The sequence below is a fragment of the Scylla paramamosain genome, chromosome 3, assembly GCF_035594125.1.
Source record: "Scylla paramamosain isolate STU-SP2022 chromosome 3, ASM3559412v1, whole genome shotgun sequence".
NCBI lineage: Eukaryota > Metazoa > Arthropoda > Malacostraca > Decapoda > Portunidae > Scylla > Scylla paramamosain.
In genome coordinates this window covers 23,769,664-23,786,510 of record NC_087153.1, presented here as the reverse complement: position 1 = coordinate 23,786,510, position 16,847 = coordinate 23,769,664, and the positions used below count along the sequence as shown (strand labels likewise).

General features: G+C 37.4%; 1 protein-coding gene across 4 annotated transcripts in view; it reads left to right on the top strand.

Annotated features, from left to right (window-relative positions):
* The window catches only part of LOC135093042 (vacuolar protein sorting-associated protein 54-like), a 351,426-nt gene that overhangs the window by 64,104 nt on the left and 270,475 nt on the right, over nucleotides 1-16,847 (top strand). For all 4 annotated transcript variants that reach the window (XR_010263179.1, XM_063991923.1, XM_063991915.1 and 1 more), the window contains exon 9: nucleotides 11,949-12,091. Coding sequence is in view for 3 of the 4 variants with exons in the window: in XM_063991923.1 (XP_063847993.1) it covers nucleotides 11,949-12,091 (143 nt within the window). In the remaining variant the exon portion in view is untranslated. The remainder of the gene's footprint in view (nucleotides 1-11,948; nucleotides 12,092-16,847) is intronic.

The following is a 16,847-nucleotide window of genomic DNA, read 5'->3' as shown; positions in this document are numbered from 1 at the left end:
CTTCCCTGCTGAAGCTTCTAAAAATGATATTTATTTGTGCAGTCACTCATATGCCCCTTGTAAATTTCCTTACTTTCCTTATTCATTCAATCTGAGTCTCATACGGTATTTAGTAAAAGAGTTCCTCTTGACAATATAGTAATTAGTATTCATCTAGCTTCACTAGTTTGATCATTAGAATTTTTCAGAAGTAAAAATGTTTATTTGTGTAAGCCCCAGTGTGAGGAGCAGAGAGTGTGGTGCATAAGTATGTGGGTGTATGTGTGTATGTATGTCACCACCCCATTTCCCTTCTTTTGTACATCCCCCCATCCCTTGTAGCAGAGTGGGAGAGTGTTTGGTGCGCTTTCCCAAAGTCAGTCACTATCCAGCGCTTAGACAGAGCAGATGTATTGAGACTGGTACTAATATCTGATGAAGACTGAGATGGGATATGAGTTACTTGGGTCAGTTGTTTCAAGGGGATAAATGAGTCATTACTGGCTGTATGTCCTGGTCTACTCACATAGTACAGGAGTCTCCATAGTAGCCTGCCAGGGAGGATAGTGGTGTATAATACACTCTATACCAAGGGAAGTGACTCCTCGGCTGCTTGTGTGTGTAGGCTGTAGTTCTTGTACAGTGAGTGGTGAATGACCCTCCTGTGTGTTTGTGGGCACTTGTTTGTAGTCGTGTCTCTTGTTAGTGAGTTTGTGTTGTGTTCACTGCTACTGTGCCAGGCTTCTGGAGGATGTCTGACCTGCAGAGGATTTAAGTACTTAACTGTGTAGTGATCTCTGCTTCCTCCTCAGGTCCTGACAAGGCCTGCTGTTCAGGAGACAGTAAACAACACTATTCGGCTTGAGGAAATAGCACACTGTTGGACAGTGGGAGGATTTGTTATGAGAGTGTTAGTCCAGCAGAGTTTTATATCTTGACCATATATGTGTTAGTGCTTGTTATAATTGTTTCTCCCTAGACATGGATATTTGTCCTTTCACAGCTGTGGAGGTTAATTGTTGTTAGAGTATTTCCCTTGTCTGTAGGTGGGTAAAATAGACTGGCAACCTTAATTAGTGTGACCTGGTGTTGCGACCGTTGTTAAAGAGTACAGGAGTCACAATAGACCCTGTACACCAGTATTTGAGCCCTACACTGAGTCCATGTATGAGGTGGTTCAGGGAAGTTAGTCCAGGTGCAGCAGCTTTGTGAAGGGGGCTGGGAATTGTGGTTGTAATAATAATAATAATATATATATATATATATATATATATATATATATATATATATATATATATATATATATATATATATATATATATATATATATATATATATATATCATCACAAAAAGAAATCAGAGCTAGCCCATTATAATCCACTGCCTGATGGTTGAAAGTTGGTTTGAATTTCCCGCCCAGTAGCTTGAGCATGAGCCTTACTGGCAACATTTGGCAAGGTGCCAAGGCAAGCAGTGTGGTATGTGTGTGGGAAACAGGCTCAGTGCTGGCACTGCTAGAAAGAGGATAGGTTGATGCTCTGGCTAGCTCCTCCTTAATTTATCAAAATTTAGAGTTCAACATTTCTTTATATATTAACCAGATATGGGTTGTAACAAATGATAAAGGAGAAAAAGGCTCACATTTTGGCCTGTTAAAGAAATATGTAGGTGAACAGGCAAGGGAAAGTCAACAATAATGTTGGTGATGGCTGTCATGTGCAATTCACTAGCCAATGTTGTTCCTCCAACAAAACCTTATCTTGGACACCCTAGGAAGACTTCCAAGGCTATTGATAAGCATCTTGCTAGAGAACTACTTAAACCCTCATCTCATAGCTTCTCAGCTAAAAGAAGTTCATCCAAATCTCTCAAAAGATGTATTATTCATCCACTGCATCCAACACTGCCTCCAGAAAGACCTCCAGCTGCCCACCTGCCATGCTGCACACAAGCCTGTACTGACAGAGTGTGTGAAGAAAGCCCAGGTGGATTTTAAGAAATATATCCACTGGACAGCTGAAGACTGGAGGAAGGTAATGTGGTTGTACAAAGCCACATTCAAATGCATTCAAGGTCATTCTGCTACAATAAGGTAGCCAACATCAGTCACCAGGTTCAACCCCACATACACAGTTCACACCGTGAAACATCTGGAACCTGTCATTATATGGGGATGCTTCAGTGGTTTAAGAGGCCATGGAGGTCTATATTTCCTCCCCAAAAATATAACAATGAATTCTGACAATTACATTCTGGTTATTGAAGACCATCTGTCCTCATGTAAGAGTCACTGTCGTCATGCATGATGGTTGCCCCATGTCATAATGCTGAGAAAGTTACCAGATGGCTCACTGACCACAATACTGAGATGTTACTGTGGCCAGCCAATAGTCCTGACCTCAACGCAATTGAAAATAGATGGAATCAAATGAAAAGGAAGTTCAAATCTTGCAGCACATTGCCCATCATGTGCATAACACAAGAAATCACCAAAATCTGGGAAAATGAGATGTCACTACAGTACTTTCAGAAACTAGCTGACAGCAAACTTGAACAATTCAAACACCTTAAAACAAGAGGGAATATGACAAAATACTAAAATAAACACTGTTCTCAGCATATTTCGTATTTATTTTCCTTTATGATATTCATGTTTACACAACCAGTTGTTCAATGGAAGTGATTTCTTTTTGTGGTGACTGTGTATATATATATATATATATATATATATATATATATATATATATATATATATATATATATATATATATATATATATATTTATATTATATATATATATATATATATATATATATATATATATATATATATATATATATATATATATTATATATATATATATATATATATATATATATATATATATATATATATATATATATATATATATTTATATATATATTATATATATATATATATATATATATATATATATATATATATATATATAATAATATATATCTATATATATATATATATATATATATATATATAGTTATATATATAATATATATATATATATATATATATATATATATATATAGATTATATATATATATATATATATATATATATATATATATATATATATATATATGTAGCGAAGGTGAGGTGCTACTTGGCCGCCCGGAAGTTGCTCAAGCAAGAAGTGTAGGCTCCCAACTATGACTCTTGGTCATAGCAGTGTTTAGTCCTTGAAGGGTAACAATTTCCAGTGTCATAACAGTGTAGCTCTGGCAAAGGAAACTTAGCCTGGGTATTCTCTCTCCCTTATTCAGCAAAAACATGAACAATATATACAAAATTACATTACATAATAAATGATATACACAAAATTATAGAAAAAGAAAGTGTATGTGTGTGTGTATGTCTGTGTGAAGAAAGGAGTAATATGATGTATTGAGAAGATGTGTAACACATGTGTCAAAGAGCGTGCACAGAATGTGTACAAGTAAGAGATATGTATAAAGTGAGGATAGAAGAGATGAAATACAAAAGCCTGTGCAGTAGAGAGAGTGAAAACGGAAGGGTTATAATACAACAGAGAACAGAGTGCTAGGAGCGGTGACTTGTTTCCCGCTATATATATATATATATATATATATATATATATATATTATATATATATATATATATATATATATATATATATAGTTATAGTTATAGTTATAGTTATACCTCGTGATTGAATGTCCTTCAGTTCAAACAACTCCCAGTTTGAACAGTGTTGGCAAACAAATTTTGTCCCCCAATTCAAACACAAACACCTGTTCTAGCATTGCCACTCAGTCAGTCCCTCTTGTGTTCCTCCTCCCCCCTCCTTCCCCTGACTTCCTCCTTTCCCTCCCTCTCCCCCATCCCTCCCCATTTCTTCCCTCCCTCTATCTATCCCACCCACCTTGCCTCCTTCCATCTCTCTCTCTCTCTCTCTCTCTCTCTCTCTCTCTCTCTCTCTCTCTCTCTCTCTCTCTCTCTCTCTCTCTCTCTCTCTCTCTCTCTCTCTCTCCCCCCCCCCCCCATTTCCTTGCCTCATGTACTCTCCTTTCTTCTCCCTTCTTTCATCTGTTCTCAAACCTCACTCCCTGTCACTTCCCCACTCCTTTATCTGTCAGAAGTAAGGGATAACAGTGATATCTCACTCTCCCCCTCATTCATTCTGTCATTTTTTTCACTTCATCCTTTATGACCCTCATATAATATCATTTTCATTATCTATCATTCTCATTCTATTTAACAATTCTCAGGATTATTCTTACTTTAACAGAGAGAGAGAGAGAGAGAGAGAGAGAGAGAGAGAGAGAGAGAATTTTAGTAAAAAATAAAAATTATGTACACTACAACAGCTGTTTTTCAAGACCGAGGATAGCAAGAACTTTTGATGACTCATCATTTTGAAGTTGGTGTTTATTTACAATGGTATTTTGTGTAAAATTTTAAGGTCATTGTTTTTGTATCTGATGCATTAGACAGCCCACTTTTTTGTGTCTTTTTAGGATGATTCAGGTGCTGTCTTATATGCCAAAATATACAGGACTTTATGTTTTCTTTTACTGTATTTTTTTTCTATATATAAATTAGGTTATTTTATTGAATTCTATTTTTTGGGTACATCATCAACTGATAAAAAAATAAAAAAAATAGTAAGGGATTTTGGACTTTGGATTTGGATTCTTTTTACATTAATTTGAATGGGGTAAATTGCTTCTCATTTTGAACACCCCAAAAGAAATATATATATATATATATATATATATATATATATATATATATATATATATATATATATATATATATATATATATATATATATATATATATATATATATATATATATATATATATATATATATATATATATATATATATATATATATATATATATATATATATATATGCCAAGGTTGGCAAGCCTGTATCACCCAAAACAGTGTGTCATAAACTTGAGTGTCAAAAAAATGTAAAACTGTATGGAGCAATGTCAACATGGCACAAGAAAGGGAGGTATGTGTCCATGACTCATGAACAAAAGTGAACACTCATGAATCTGGTCAGTAGTCATAGAATTGTGCTGGTAAGAGTGGCAACCATGCTCTCATAGACAAAAAAAAAAAAAGGCAACATGGGAGAAGAAAATTGCCTGGTGTAATGCTGGTCACCACGCAGGTGAGGCCAAAACACTGCCCTAGATGAAGAGAGCTTGGGAATACCTCAGAAACAAATGAATATTTAATTCTTATTTACAACATACAATATACTGATACATACAGTAATACATTTTAGCTTAGAGCAAGTGTTTTCTTGATCCAATAATAGCTCAGCTACACAGAAAATACAAAATTACACTTCATGTTAGCCATATGGGTGAATATATGTCTGTCAATCATAATATGATGGTGGAGTTTTTGGAAACTAAACGTATCGAGAAATTATGGGGAATTAAACCAGGTAAAGCCGAGGTAATCATCTTTACTCCTTTCCTAAACTTTTTTTTTCCTCTTTCTAGGCTTCCATGCAAAACTTTCAGTATTTGCAGAAAAAATGTATTGAAGTAGAAGATAAATATCATAATTTCCCCTTCCTTGGGAACCAAGGAGAAAGAAGAATAGGGTGCAGGAGAGAGAGGTGTTTTGGAATCTTAAGAGAAGAGAGCTGTGGTACCAATAAAGGAACCTTTGAGTTAGTGGAGGAGAAGCTTGCCAAGGACTTGCAGGCCTTAGCTCACCTGATTAGCCTCCCGTGATACATAATCCTTGGTTAAAAAGGAAAAAAAAAAGGATAGAATTATTAGAGATGATTCAGGTATCTGATTTCTCTCTCTTTGTTTCATTATTTTATAGATGCAGTATTTTTTGTTTCATTATTTTATAGATGCAGTATTTCTCAGCTTATGTGCTTTCAAATGACAAGGGGCAAACATTATGTTATAGTAATATTTGTCATAATGAGAACATGCTAGAGAACCATCCTATATGGTTGGGTTAATTGGCATTGGTGTAGTCTCAAGGCAGCCTACCTTTAACTGAGAATTTGAGTTTATTTACAATGCTCTCACTAGTCAAGAATAGGTTAAGTTAGGTTTCGTTTGGCTAGGTTAGGCTGTCCCCAGGGATTGGCTAGTTTCTCACTCATGAATTTCAGATTGCAATAGTTATTGCTTTTCATATGATTGTAATATTAATATCTGCTTGAGGATCATTGGTTTTCTCTCCACAGGAGAAGTGTTATATCAGTGAAACTAATGCCATTAGCATAACAGTAATGCAAGTGAATGTGAAATCATTTGGTGGTACAGGACAGTCAAGAGATTGTATGTGCCATTTGAGAAGAGTGTGTACAGGACAGTCAAGAGATTAAGAAGAGTGAATTTCACAGTCAAGTAAACACTGAACACAAATAGAAGAATTTGTTTTCAAAACCTGTGCCCCGCCATCCTTTTTTTTTTTCTTTCTTTTGTGTGTGTGTGTGTGTGTGTGTGTGTGTGTGTGTATAAGGAACTAACTAATGAAAAATTGCAGGCAGAAATTATTATTACAAATACAGTGGTACCTCATGATTTGAAATTGTTTTTTTTTTTTACTTCAAATTGGGAATTTTTTAATTGGGAAGCTATTTATCCCATTCAAATTAATGTAAAAAACTAATCTGTTCCAGGTCCCAAAATCCCTCAGTTTTTATTTTTTTATTTTTTATTTTTATGTGTTTATGCTATGCCCTAAACATAGAATTGAATGGAAATAACTTAAAATGTAGAAAAAATAAAGTAAAAGAAAACATGAAGTACTGTATATTTTGGCATATAAAATGGCACCTGAATCATCCTAAAAAGACACAAAAAAAGTGGGTCATCCTATATGTTAGATACAAAAAAACAATGACCTTAAACTTTTACACAAAATACCATTGTAAATAAACATCAACCTCAAAATGATGAGTCATCAAAAGTTCCTGCCATCTTCAGTCTTGAAAACAATTGTTATAGTGTACACAATTTCTATTTTGCACTAAAAACTCTCTCTCTCTCTCTCTCTCTCTCTCTCTCTCTCTCTCTCTCTCTCTCTCTCTCTCTCTCTCTCTCTCTCTGATTTACAGTAATCCCACCATTGTCTATCATTATCATCATTTATGTTCTCTCATCATTCCTCTCTCTCTCTCTCTCTCTCTCTCTCTCTCTCTCTCTCTCTCTCTCTCTCTCTCTCTCTCTCTCTCTCTCTCTCTCTCTCTCTCTCTCTCTCTCTCTCTCTTTCTCTGTAGAAGTAAGAACAATCCTGAGATTTGCTAAATAGAATGAGAGTTATAGAGAATAAAAATGGAATTATATGAGAGTGGGAAAGAGTGAGAAAGGATGAAACAAAAATGACAGAATGAATGAGTGGGAGAGAGGCCTTACCTCTAAAGCTGACCCTGTACGATCAGTATTATTGCACAATATTCCGTATTGTACAATATCATTGATGGTGAAGGGGCGGTATTGAAGAATGACACAATATAATGAAGGCATCAAAAATAGTTTGATATTTTGTTGTACAACAGAAATGAGTCAACATATTGCACAATAATATTGATCATGTAGGGTCCATTTTAAAGATAAAGGGGAGGGGAGGTGACAGGGAGGGAAATTTAAGACCAATTGAAAGAGGAAGGGATAGGAAAGGAGCAATGGGAGGAAGACAGAGAGAGAGAGAGAGAGAGAGAGAGAGAGAGAGAGAGAGAGAGAGAGAGAGAGAGAGAGAGAGAGAGAGAGTGGTTGGGATGGATAGAGGGAGGGAGGAAATGGGGAGGGATGGGGGAGAAGGGTATGGAAGGGAGAGGAAGGGAAGGGGAGGAGGGAAAGGGAGAGGGGAGGAGGAATGCTAGAGGAACTGACCGCTTGAATGGGTGTTTGTGTTCGAATTGGAGGACCACGTTTGAATTGGGGGGACAAGATTTGCTTGCCAACCCTGTTTGAATTGGAGTTATTTGAATTAAAGGATGTTCAAATCACAATTGTATATGAAAAACACAAGCATTGCATTCTAAAATTCTTAAGTGAGAAATTAACTGACTGGTAGGACAGCCTAACTTAGCCTAGCAAAACCTAACTGAATTTAAAAGAAGAAGGTTCCCTTGTGGCTGCACCACTGCCAATGAACCAACAACAATCAATCCCTGAGTGATTCCCAACCCTCTCCCCTTCATTCACCTTTCTTCATGTCTGTACACCTCTCCCATGGAGCATCCCCTTTTAGTTTTTCAGATGTCATGAGCAATTACAGTATTACAGGGTGAAATCCAAGTACAAGCACAAGTACTCCAGTTTAAACTGAACCTGAGTCTCAGGAGAAGGCAGAAGACAGGTGCCAAAACAATAATTACTCCCAGTGAAGTCTAAAGCACTGGATCAGGGGATGCTGTGAACTTATCATTAAATCCAGCTGTGACCTCACTGAACATTTGCTGTCTCACATTATAAGGGGGGCAGTCACAGCCTGCCCTTTAAAGACAACTCTCTTCCTTCACACAAAACTGCATGCACCTAATTACACACACACACACTTCACTCAAAATTAAAAATCAGTATGGCGACTCCTACACCAACCTTGTAGTCCACATTTAGGGAGGGAACCACTAATGTCCCCAGGTTGGATTGCTCTTCTGGTATCCACACTAAGTGTCTGGACACCTTCCTCAACTTTTTTTTCATTAACTTCTGCAACATTCATAGTCTTAAATCTAATTTTCAATCTGTAGAACACAACCTCTCCTCTACTAAACCTCATATTCTTTTCCTGACTGAAACACAGGTGTCAAAGACAACTGACAGTAGCCCCTTTTCTATTCCCTCCTAGTTTCTCTATCCTCATTTTCAATCCAAAGCTGGATGTTGTGTCAATGTGCGCAACAACTTAACCTACTTTTGTGCCCATGCTCTTGAATCTTCTGAGTTTTCTACCCTCTGTGTACAACTACAGAGTCACTCTCAAACTAAATTTATCTGTGCTGTATACCTCTGACCTGATTCCTCTGACTATAAAAAATTCTTTGACTACTTAACTCCTAAAGTGGACCACATTCTGACTGTCTTCCCTCTTGCAGAGATCTCCATTCTTGGAGACTTCAGTGTTCACCACCAGCTTTGGCTTTTTTCTCTCCTATGGAACTAGCCTTTAACTTTGCTATCCTCCACAACCTATAGCAACTAGTGCAATACCCTACTCATATTCCTAACCATCTTGGAGATATGCCCAACATCCTTGACCTTTTCCTAACCTCTAATCCTTCTGCTTATGCTGTTACCCTATCTTCTCTGTTGGGCTCCTTCAATCACAATCTCGTATCTATATCTTGTTCTGTTGCTTCAGTCCCTCCTCAGGATCCCCCCAAAGCAGTGGTGCCTCTGTCATTTTGCCTCTGCTAATTGGGAGAACCTGAGGAGATATTATGCTGATTTACTTTGAACTACTGGTTCCATATCAGAGACCCATCTCTGTGTGCTGAGTGCATAACAGAAGTGATAGTGTCTGGCATGGAGGTGTACATTGCTCACTCTTTCTCTCAAGCTAAACCTTGGAAACCTTGGTTTAACACAGCCTCTTTTCGTGCTTTATAGGAAAGAGAGGTGTAAAAATCTCTCAAGATCTAACTCCCTCGTGACTTCTGGTACCTAGCCTAAAACATCTCCAATAACTTTGCTTCATCTTTCTCTCCTTTATTTCAATCTGATGGCACAACTGCCATCTCTTCTGTTTCTAAAGCTGAACTCTTTACTCAAACCTTTGCTAAAAACTCTACCATGGATGATTCAGTGCTTGTTCCTCCCTATCCTCCACCCTCTGACTACTTCATGCTATCTATTAAAATCCTTCTCAGTGATGTTTTCCATGCCTTTGCTGGCCTAAACCCTCGGAAGGCTTATGGACCTGATAGGGTTCCCCCTTTGTTTTCCAAAACTGTGCCTCCTTGCCTAGTGAAATTCTTTCAACTCTGTCTGTCAACATTTACCTTTCCTTCTTGCTGGAAGTTTGCCTACATTCAGCTTGTTACTAAAAAGGGTGACCATTTTAATCCCTCAAACTACTGTTCTATTGCTTTAATTTCCTGCCTATCTAAAGTTTTTGAATCTATCCTCAACAGGAAGATTCTTAAACATCTATCACTTCACAGCCTTCTGTCTGATCACCAGTATGGGTTCTGTCAAGGCCACTCTACTGATGATCTTCTGGCTTTCCTTACTGAGCCTTGATCATCCTCATTTAGAGATTTTGGTGAAACTTTTGCTGTTGCCTTGGACATATCAAAAGCTATTATCAAAAGCTTTTGATAGAGCCTGGCACAAAGCTTTGATTTCCAAACTATCCTCCAATGGCTTCTATCCTTCTCTCTGTAACTTCATCTCAACTTTCCTTTCTGACCATTCTGTTTCTGCTGTGGTAGATGGTCTTTTTTCTTCTAAATTTATCAACAATGGTGTTCGTCATGGTTCTGTCCTGTCATCCACTCTCTTCCTATTATTCATCACTGATCTAAAGCAAACTTTTTGTCCTATCCACTCCTATACTGATGATACCACCATGTACTTTTCCATGTCTTTTCATAGATCTCCAACCCTTTAGGTAGTAAACAGTTCATAAGAACATAAGAACATAAGAAATAAGGGAAGCTGCAAGAAGCGACCAGGCTTACACGTGGCAGTCCCTGTATGAAACACACCTACCTATTTCCATCTGTTATCCCCATCCATAAACTTGTCTAATCTTCTCTTAAAGCTCTCTAGTGTCCTAGCACTAACTACATGATTACTGAGTCCGTTCCACTCATCTACCACTCTATTTGAGAACCAATTTTTCCTATCTCCTTCCTAAACCTAAATTTTTCAAGCTTGAACCCGTTATTTCTTGTTCTACCCTGGTTGCTGATCCTAAGAATTTTGCTTACATCTCCCTTGTTATAACCCTTATACCACTTAAAGACTTCTATCAGGTCCCCTCTTAACCTACGTCTCTCTAGAGAATGTAAATTTAACAGCTTCAACCTCGCCTCGTAAGGAATACTCCTCCTCCCCTGTATCCTTTTAGTCATTCTCCTCTGTACTGATTCTAATAGACCTATATCTTTCCTGTAATGTGGGGACCAGAACTGCACAGCATAGTCTAGATGAGGTCTGACCAGCGCCAGGTATAAATTTAATATTACTTCCGGCCTTCTACTTTTAACACTCCTAAAAATGAATCCTAGTACCCTGTTTGCCTTGTTTCTGGCTTCTATGCATTGTTTCCCTAGACGGAGTTCAGAGCTAACTATAACTCCTAAATCTTTCTCGTACCCTGTACCTACCAGAGTTTGGTTGTTTAATGTGTACCTATTGTGTGGGTTTCCTCTACCTACGCTAAGCACTTTGCATTTATTGATATTAAATTGCATTTGCCATCTATCCATCCATTCATTCATTCTATCTATGTCTGCCAGCAAGGCGATGGCATCCGATTCTGACCTAATTAATCTACCTATCTTTGTGTCATCTGCAAATTTACTAACATCACTACTAATTCCACTATCAAAGTCATTGATACATATTAGAAATAACAATGGCCCTAATACTGATCCCTGTGGCACCCCACTAATTACATGACCCCACTCGGATTTCAAACCGAGTTCAAGCCATTATGTATATACTCATTATACTCCTACACCTTGACACAGTAAATGTACCTCAGAATACACCACACAACACCAAGACAACCACACCCCGACAGGCATCCTAACCTCAGTGCCATCACAGGAAGAGTCACCCAGCATAACCAAGGTGAAGCTGGGATATTAACAAACATATGTTTCACCTGTACATTACTGTAGGTAAAGAAAACATAGTACACATGTCACAGACCACAGAAACTAATTTATTAGATAGTGTTTACTGTATGAAAAAGTAAAGTGGTAAATGCTGATGTAGATATGGTCCTTTGTTCTGCAGTTGGAGGTTATGAGTGCTGTAAGGGAGGTGCAGTCCACTATACAGGAAATGTTGGCAAGACAGGAATTCACAGCAGCATTAGACCTCATCTCCACCACACAGGACCTCCTCCATTCTGAACTCAGCACCATTAGGAGTCTCAAGTGAGTGACAAGGAGGGTTATTACTAATACCACTACTACCAGTGAAAATTATACTTTTTGTGTTTATATTTTTATACTAGTTATTTCTTTTTATATTTTTATTGGTACTACTGCAACTACTACTACTACTACTACTACTACAACTGCTACTGCTGCTGCTGCTGCTGCTGCTGCTGCTGCTGCTGCTGCTACTGTAGTAGAACCACTGAACACGAATAAGTCTTAACTCACATATTTTTTAATTCAAATGGCATACTAATATTTTTTTTCTTTATTCTGAACACAAATTTTCCTCCAAACACAAATGTGGTGCCTCAGCCTATTTTATGGTATGTGTGGAATTATACAGAATGGTGCTTTGAGGGAATTTATTCCCTGGATATTTCGGGATTTAGAAAATATACTGTTTGCCAGGCATCAGTTCATTCACTTCACATATTGCTGCCACACCTGCACTCTGTCTGCTTTGGTGATTACTATTTGTGTGTTCTTTTTCTTGCTTTTCTTGTGGCTGTTATTGTGCTGATTTCCTGGTCACATATTTTAAGAAAAAAGTGAAATGTAAAATAAAAATGGAATAGACCAAAAGAAAAGGTGAAAGAGAGCAAAAAGAAACAAATACCTTTACTTTAAACACTCACAAATTGGAAATCTTAATGTTTGCTGGCCAAAGAGGATTCCTATCTATCACTTCTCCCTTCTCTGGTTGAAGACCATGAAGTTGGACTACCTACCTAACTAGGCTAAGAAACTTTGAGATCCCATTAGCACTTATCTGATCATTATTGAAGGGTGTGGATGGATAAGCTGGGCAACATTCTTCTCAGGCAGGTTGGGATCTAGGTTGTGTGGTCACTGAGGCCACCTGGTCGTGCTGGTGCTAGGGAGGGCAAAGGGGCAACCCAGGCAGCATCCCTTCAAGTCTGCAGGGCATCCCTGGTGATCCCTCATGGGCCCTGGGTGTGCTTTGTGGTCCCTTCCTGATGATTCCATCCTTGACAACACTTGCAGGGGAGGAATGAGGTGTCACTTCCCTACTGGTTGCCTGCTTGGTGTTATCAGCACACAGTTGGTCATCCTTTCACTGTGTCTGTCTGGTGGAGTGGCACAATCTGCTGGTCTTGGTAGAAGGCCATGTGTCTGCCCTTGTGCACATAAAAGCCAGAAAAGAAAGGAGGAGGCTGTGTGGGTCCTGGGTTTTGGGTTGGCATTGCTTTTGCATGAGCCTTGGTAACTTGTGATTGGCCGAGATTCATCACTGCTAAACAATACTGAATCCATGCTGTTATCTCCTTCTACCTCTTGCATCCAGCTAATATCTTCCTCTGCCTGGGTTGGCATGACTATTTTGAAATACTCTTGCTTTAGCAAGCTACAATATCCCCCAAATTATGTTGTGTCAAGTGAACGCATTTCAAACTATCAAGAGGTGAGTGGGGCGTGGGTGAGAGATTTTCAGGGAAGACTATGGTAGTATAAAAACTGACATACACTATGATGTCAGCAAATAAGCTGACAGTCCCTGGCAGGGGAACAAAGGACTCCATCACCATTGCTGTTAAGGAAATGATTGAAAAACATGAAAGCATCATATGGGTGATTGACTTCACTAGGATATTTGGCCAGTCATCCATCCTTCTTTATTATCTATTGTCTTTACTATTTATTTTCCATTGTTATTTTACTACATAATGCTTTTAGCAATGTTACTTAATAGGAATACAGTAGAACCTTGGATCATGAATAAATTGGTTCACGAACTAGTTTTGCAAACAAATTTTAGCTTGGTTTATGAATTATGCTTTCAGGTATGAACACACATTACCCACAATCTATGGAACCTCATACTCAGTTGTGTGTTGGCATGTTTGGTATAAACATTGTTCATGAGAATGTTGTGTTAAAAATGTTAATTCTTTCTCTCTTTTTTGTTATTTTAGTAACCATTATGCCACCTAAGAAGGAGAAAAGTTTTAGATGTCACCTCTGACTCAGTCTTTTGGCCCAAAGAGCCTGGATTATTCTTTTAATTATTGTAAATTACAGGACACCACCAGTAATGACCACATATAAGGGAGGATAGGTTGCTAAAGATGAAAATTTGCTATATCCAGAGAGAGAGAGAGAGAGAGAGAGAGAGAGAGAGAGAGAGAGAGAGAGAGAGAGAGAGAGAGAGATGAACTGGAGTTGTGTGTGTTAGCTAGTGACTATAACAAGTGCTGATGACGCTCTCCTTGACAAATGCTTATGACTCTCTCTCTCTCTCTCTCTCTCTCTCTCTCTCTCTCTCTCTCTCTCTCTCTCTCTCTCTCTCTCTCTCTCTCTCTCTCTCTCTCTCTCTCTCTCTCTCTCAGATAAGTTCAGAGAGAGAGAGAGAGAGAGAGAGAGAGAGAGAGGGAGGAGGAGGAGGCAGCCAGCAGCCTTATACCCAAAATTCGGTAGCTTCCTCCTCTTTCTGTCTTCCCTCACTATTCACCTGTGCCAGCAACTATAAACAACAAAGGTAAATTACAGTACTGTTTAATTTAATTAACTGTTATATTTGTCTCTGTTTAAGTATATGTATTTCAGTTTCATTCTATATTCATCACAAAAAAACTTAAATGTGTAAAAAATACCATATTTCTGAGGCTGAAACAGATTAATTGTATTTACATTAATTTCAATGGAAAAAATTATTTTGGTTCGTGAACAATTTGTTTTGCAAACCAAGGCCCGGAATGGATTAAGTTTGAGAACTGAGGTTCTGATGTACTTCTTCTTTTATGCTAAAAATGATTGTGAGTGTTGTGCACATTATAGCTGGGGTAGAAATTAATTATTTGATTTTTTATATTTTTTAAAAGGAAAAATTTTTTACAAATATGAATTTTTAAAAATATCAGTTGCTTGCTTGAATGAACTAATTTTATGTTTAGAGATTCTGCTGTACAATGGTAACTCAGGTTATAATTTGAATTAATTCCAGAAGGCCATTTATAATCCAAGAAACTCAACAAAACAAAATTTTCCATAGAGAATAATTAAAATTTTATTAATCTGTTCCACTACACCAAACTATTAGTGTAGAAGTCAATCAATGTTGTATTTAATGTATAATTAAAATAATTTTCCTAACAAATAACAGTGTTAAATGATATTAAAGATAAACCAAATTAAAATAAAGTAAACAGCAAAGAAGTGTCAATAATCTTACAATCTCAACAATTTGTGCACCATGATAATTTTTTCTTATTTCCTTCTTAGTTTATAAAGGAACTGTCTCCTTTACCTTCTTACTAGTATCATCCTTTGCAATGAACATAAAGAACACAATGAAAAGCACAAATGAACTAGGATGTAACTGTGTGGCTGTTCCTTCTAAAAGGGCACATTGTTAACTGAGAGTAAATGAGAGTAAACATGGCCAGGCATCTCTTTCTTTACCACCTGTCATTTGGTGGAAAACAGAGATTGCTCAAGTGCTCTACCTGTTTAAATAGATGCTAGATATTTGAGAGAAACAAGAGAGGAGATCAAACTGCAAAAGCATACTGCAAACAAGACTGCATGAAGGAGTTGCCATTGCAAAAGCTAAACCTCCAGACCTTTAGCCGGAAGCAGGTCACAGCTGAGTGCTCATATGTTAAGCAAATTTTTAAGAGTTTTTGCTTATAATGTGTGTCTTGCTTGTACTGGGAAAAAATGACAGTATGTTGTATACATCACTCATAAATCAAGTATTCAATCTCAGCCTGGAACATTTTTTAATATCTGTTACTCATAACTTATGTTATTTGCAATGAGGGGCACTCACAGCCAGAGGTACCAGTGCATTTCCATTGTCAGTGCTATATTAGTTATTATTACTGCAGTTGATGCTGCTGCTATTACTAATGTTTTTCTTCTATAGTTGTTTCAGTTTTATTAGTATTTTTGCTACACCCTTAACCCTAGATTAGTATCATTGCTGGATTGACGTGACTACTAATCAATGTCTGGAATTCCCGGACAAATTTTGTGGGCTTAAAAATTCGTACAGTGGAACTTCAGTTATCGATCACCTCCCTTTTCGAACAAATCAGTTTTCGAACAAAATTTTGAACTTTTAATTGCTTCAGTTGCCATACTATAATTCAGTTCTTGAACAAAGTCACTTGATTTCAGATATTAAAAGACAAAGCAAAAGCTGCTTTTTATTTCCTTTGTCTTTATATTCATATTTATTTGGAGGAGAGAGACAATATGTCAGACAATAATTTAATCTTTGAAATAAGATAAATGTGATCCTATTGAAGAGCCTTGATGTAATCAGTGTCTTGGCTAGCTCAGGAGTAATCCTGTCTCCCAAGTCTCTCTTGATGACCCTACAATGCCATCATTACTGCACAACTGCATTTTCCCAGTAGCTTTTCCCAGCAGCAAGACGTCTAAGTGTTATGATCACCTTCATTTTGGTGGTAATTGGGTTGCTCCTCTCTGTGTCACTCTGTCAGGCCTCACTTGATCAATGACAAACAGAATACCTGCACAGTCTAAACAATATTTTCTGATGAGTTCTGTCACTAAGTTCATTCAATACATCCTTTTTGGATAAATAGTTTCTGAGCTGGAGATGATGTGGAGCAGCCATCTTGGCAGTGGGAGCATCTGTCATAACCCACTAAGATTAGGTGGATGGGTGTCCGGGAATGGATTAATCCATTTTACATTGATTCCTATGGAGAATTTTGAACGGCATTCAGGAGCAAATTAAGTTTGAGACTGAGATTCCATT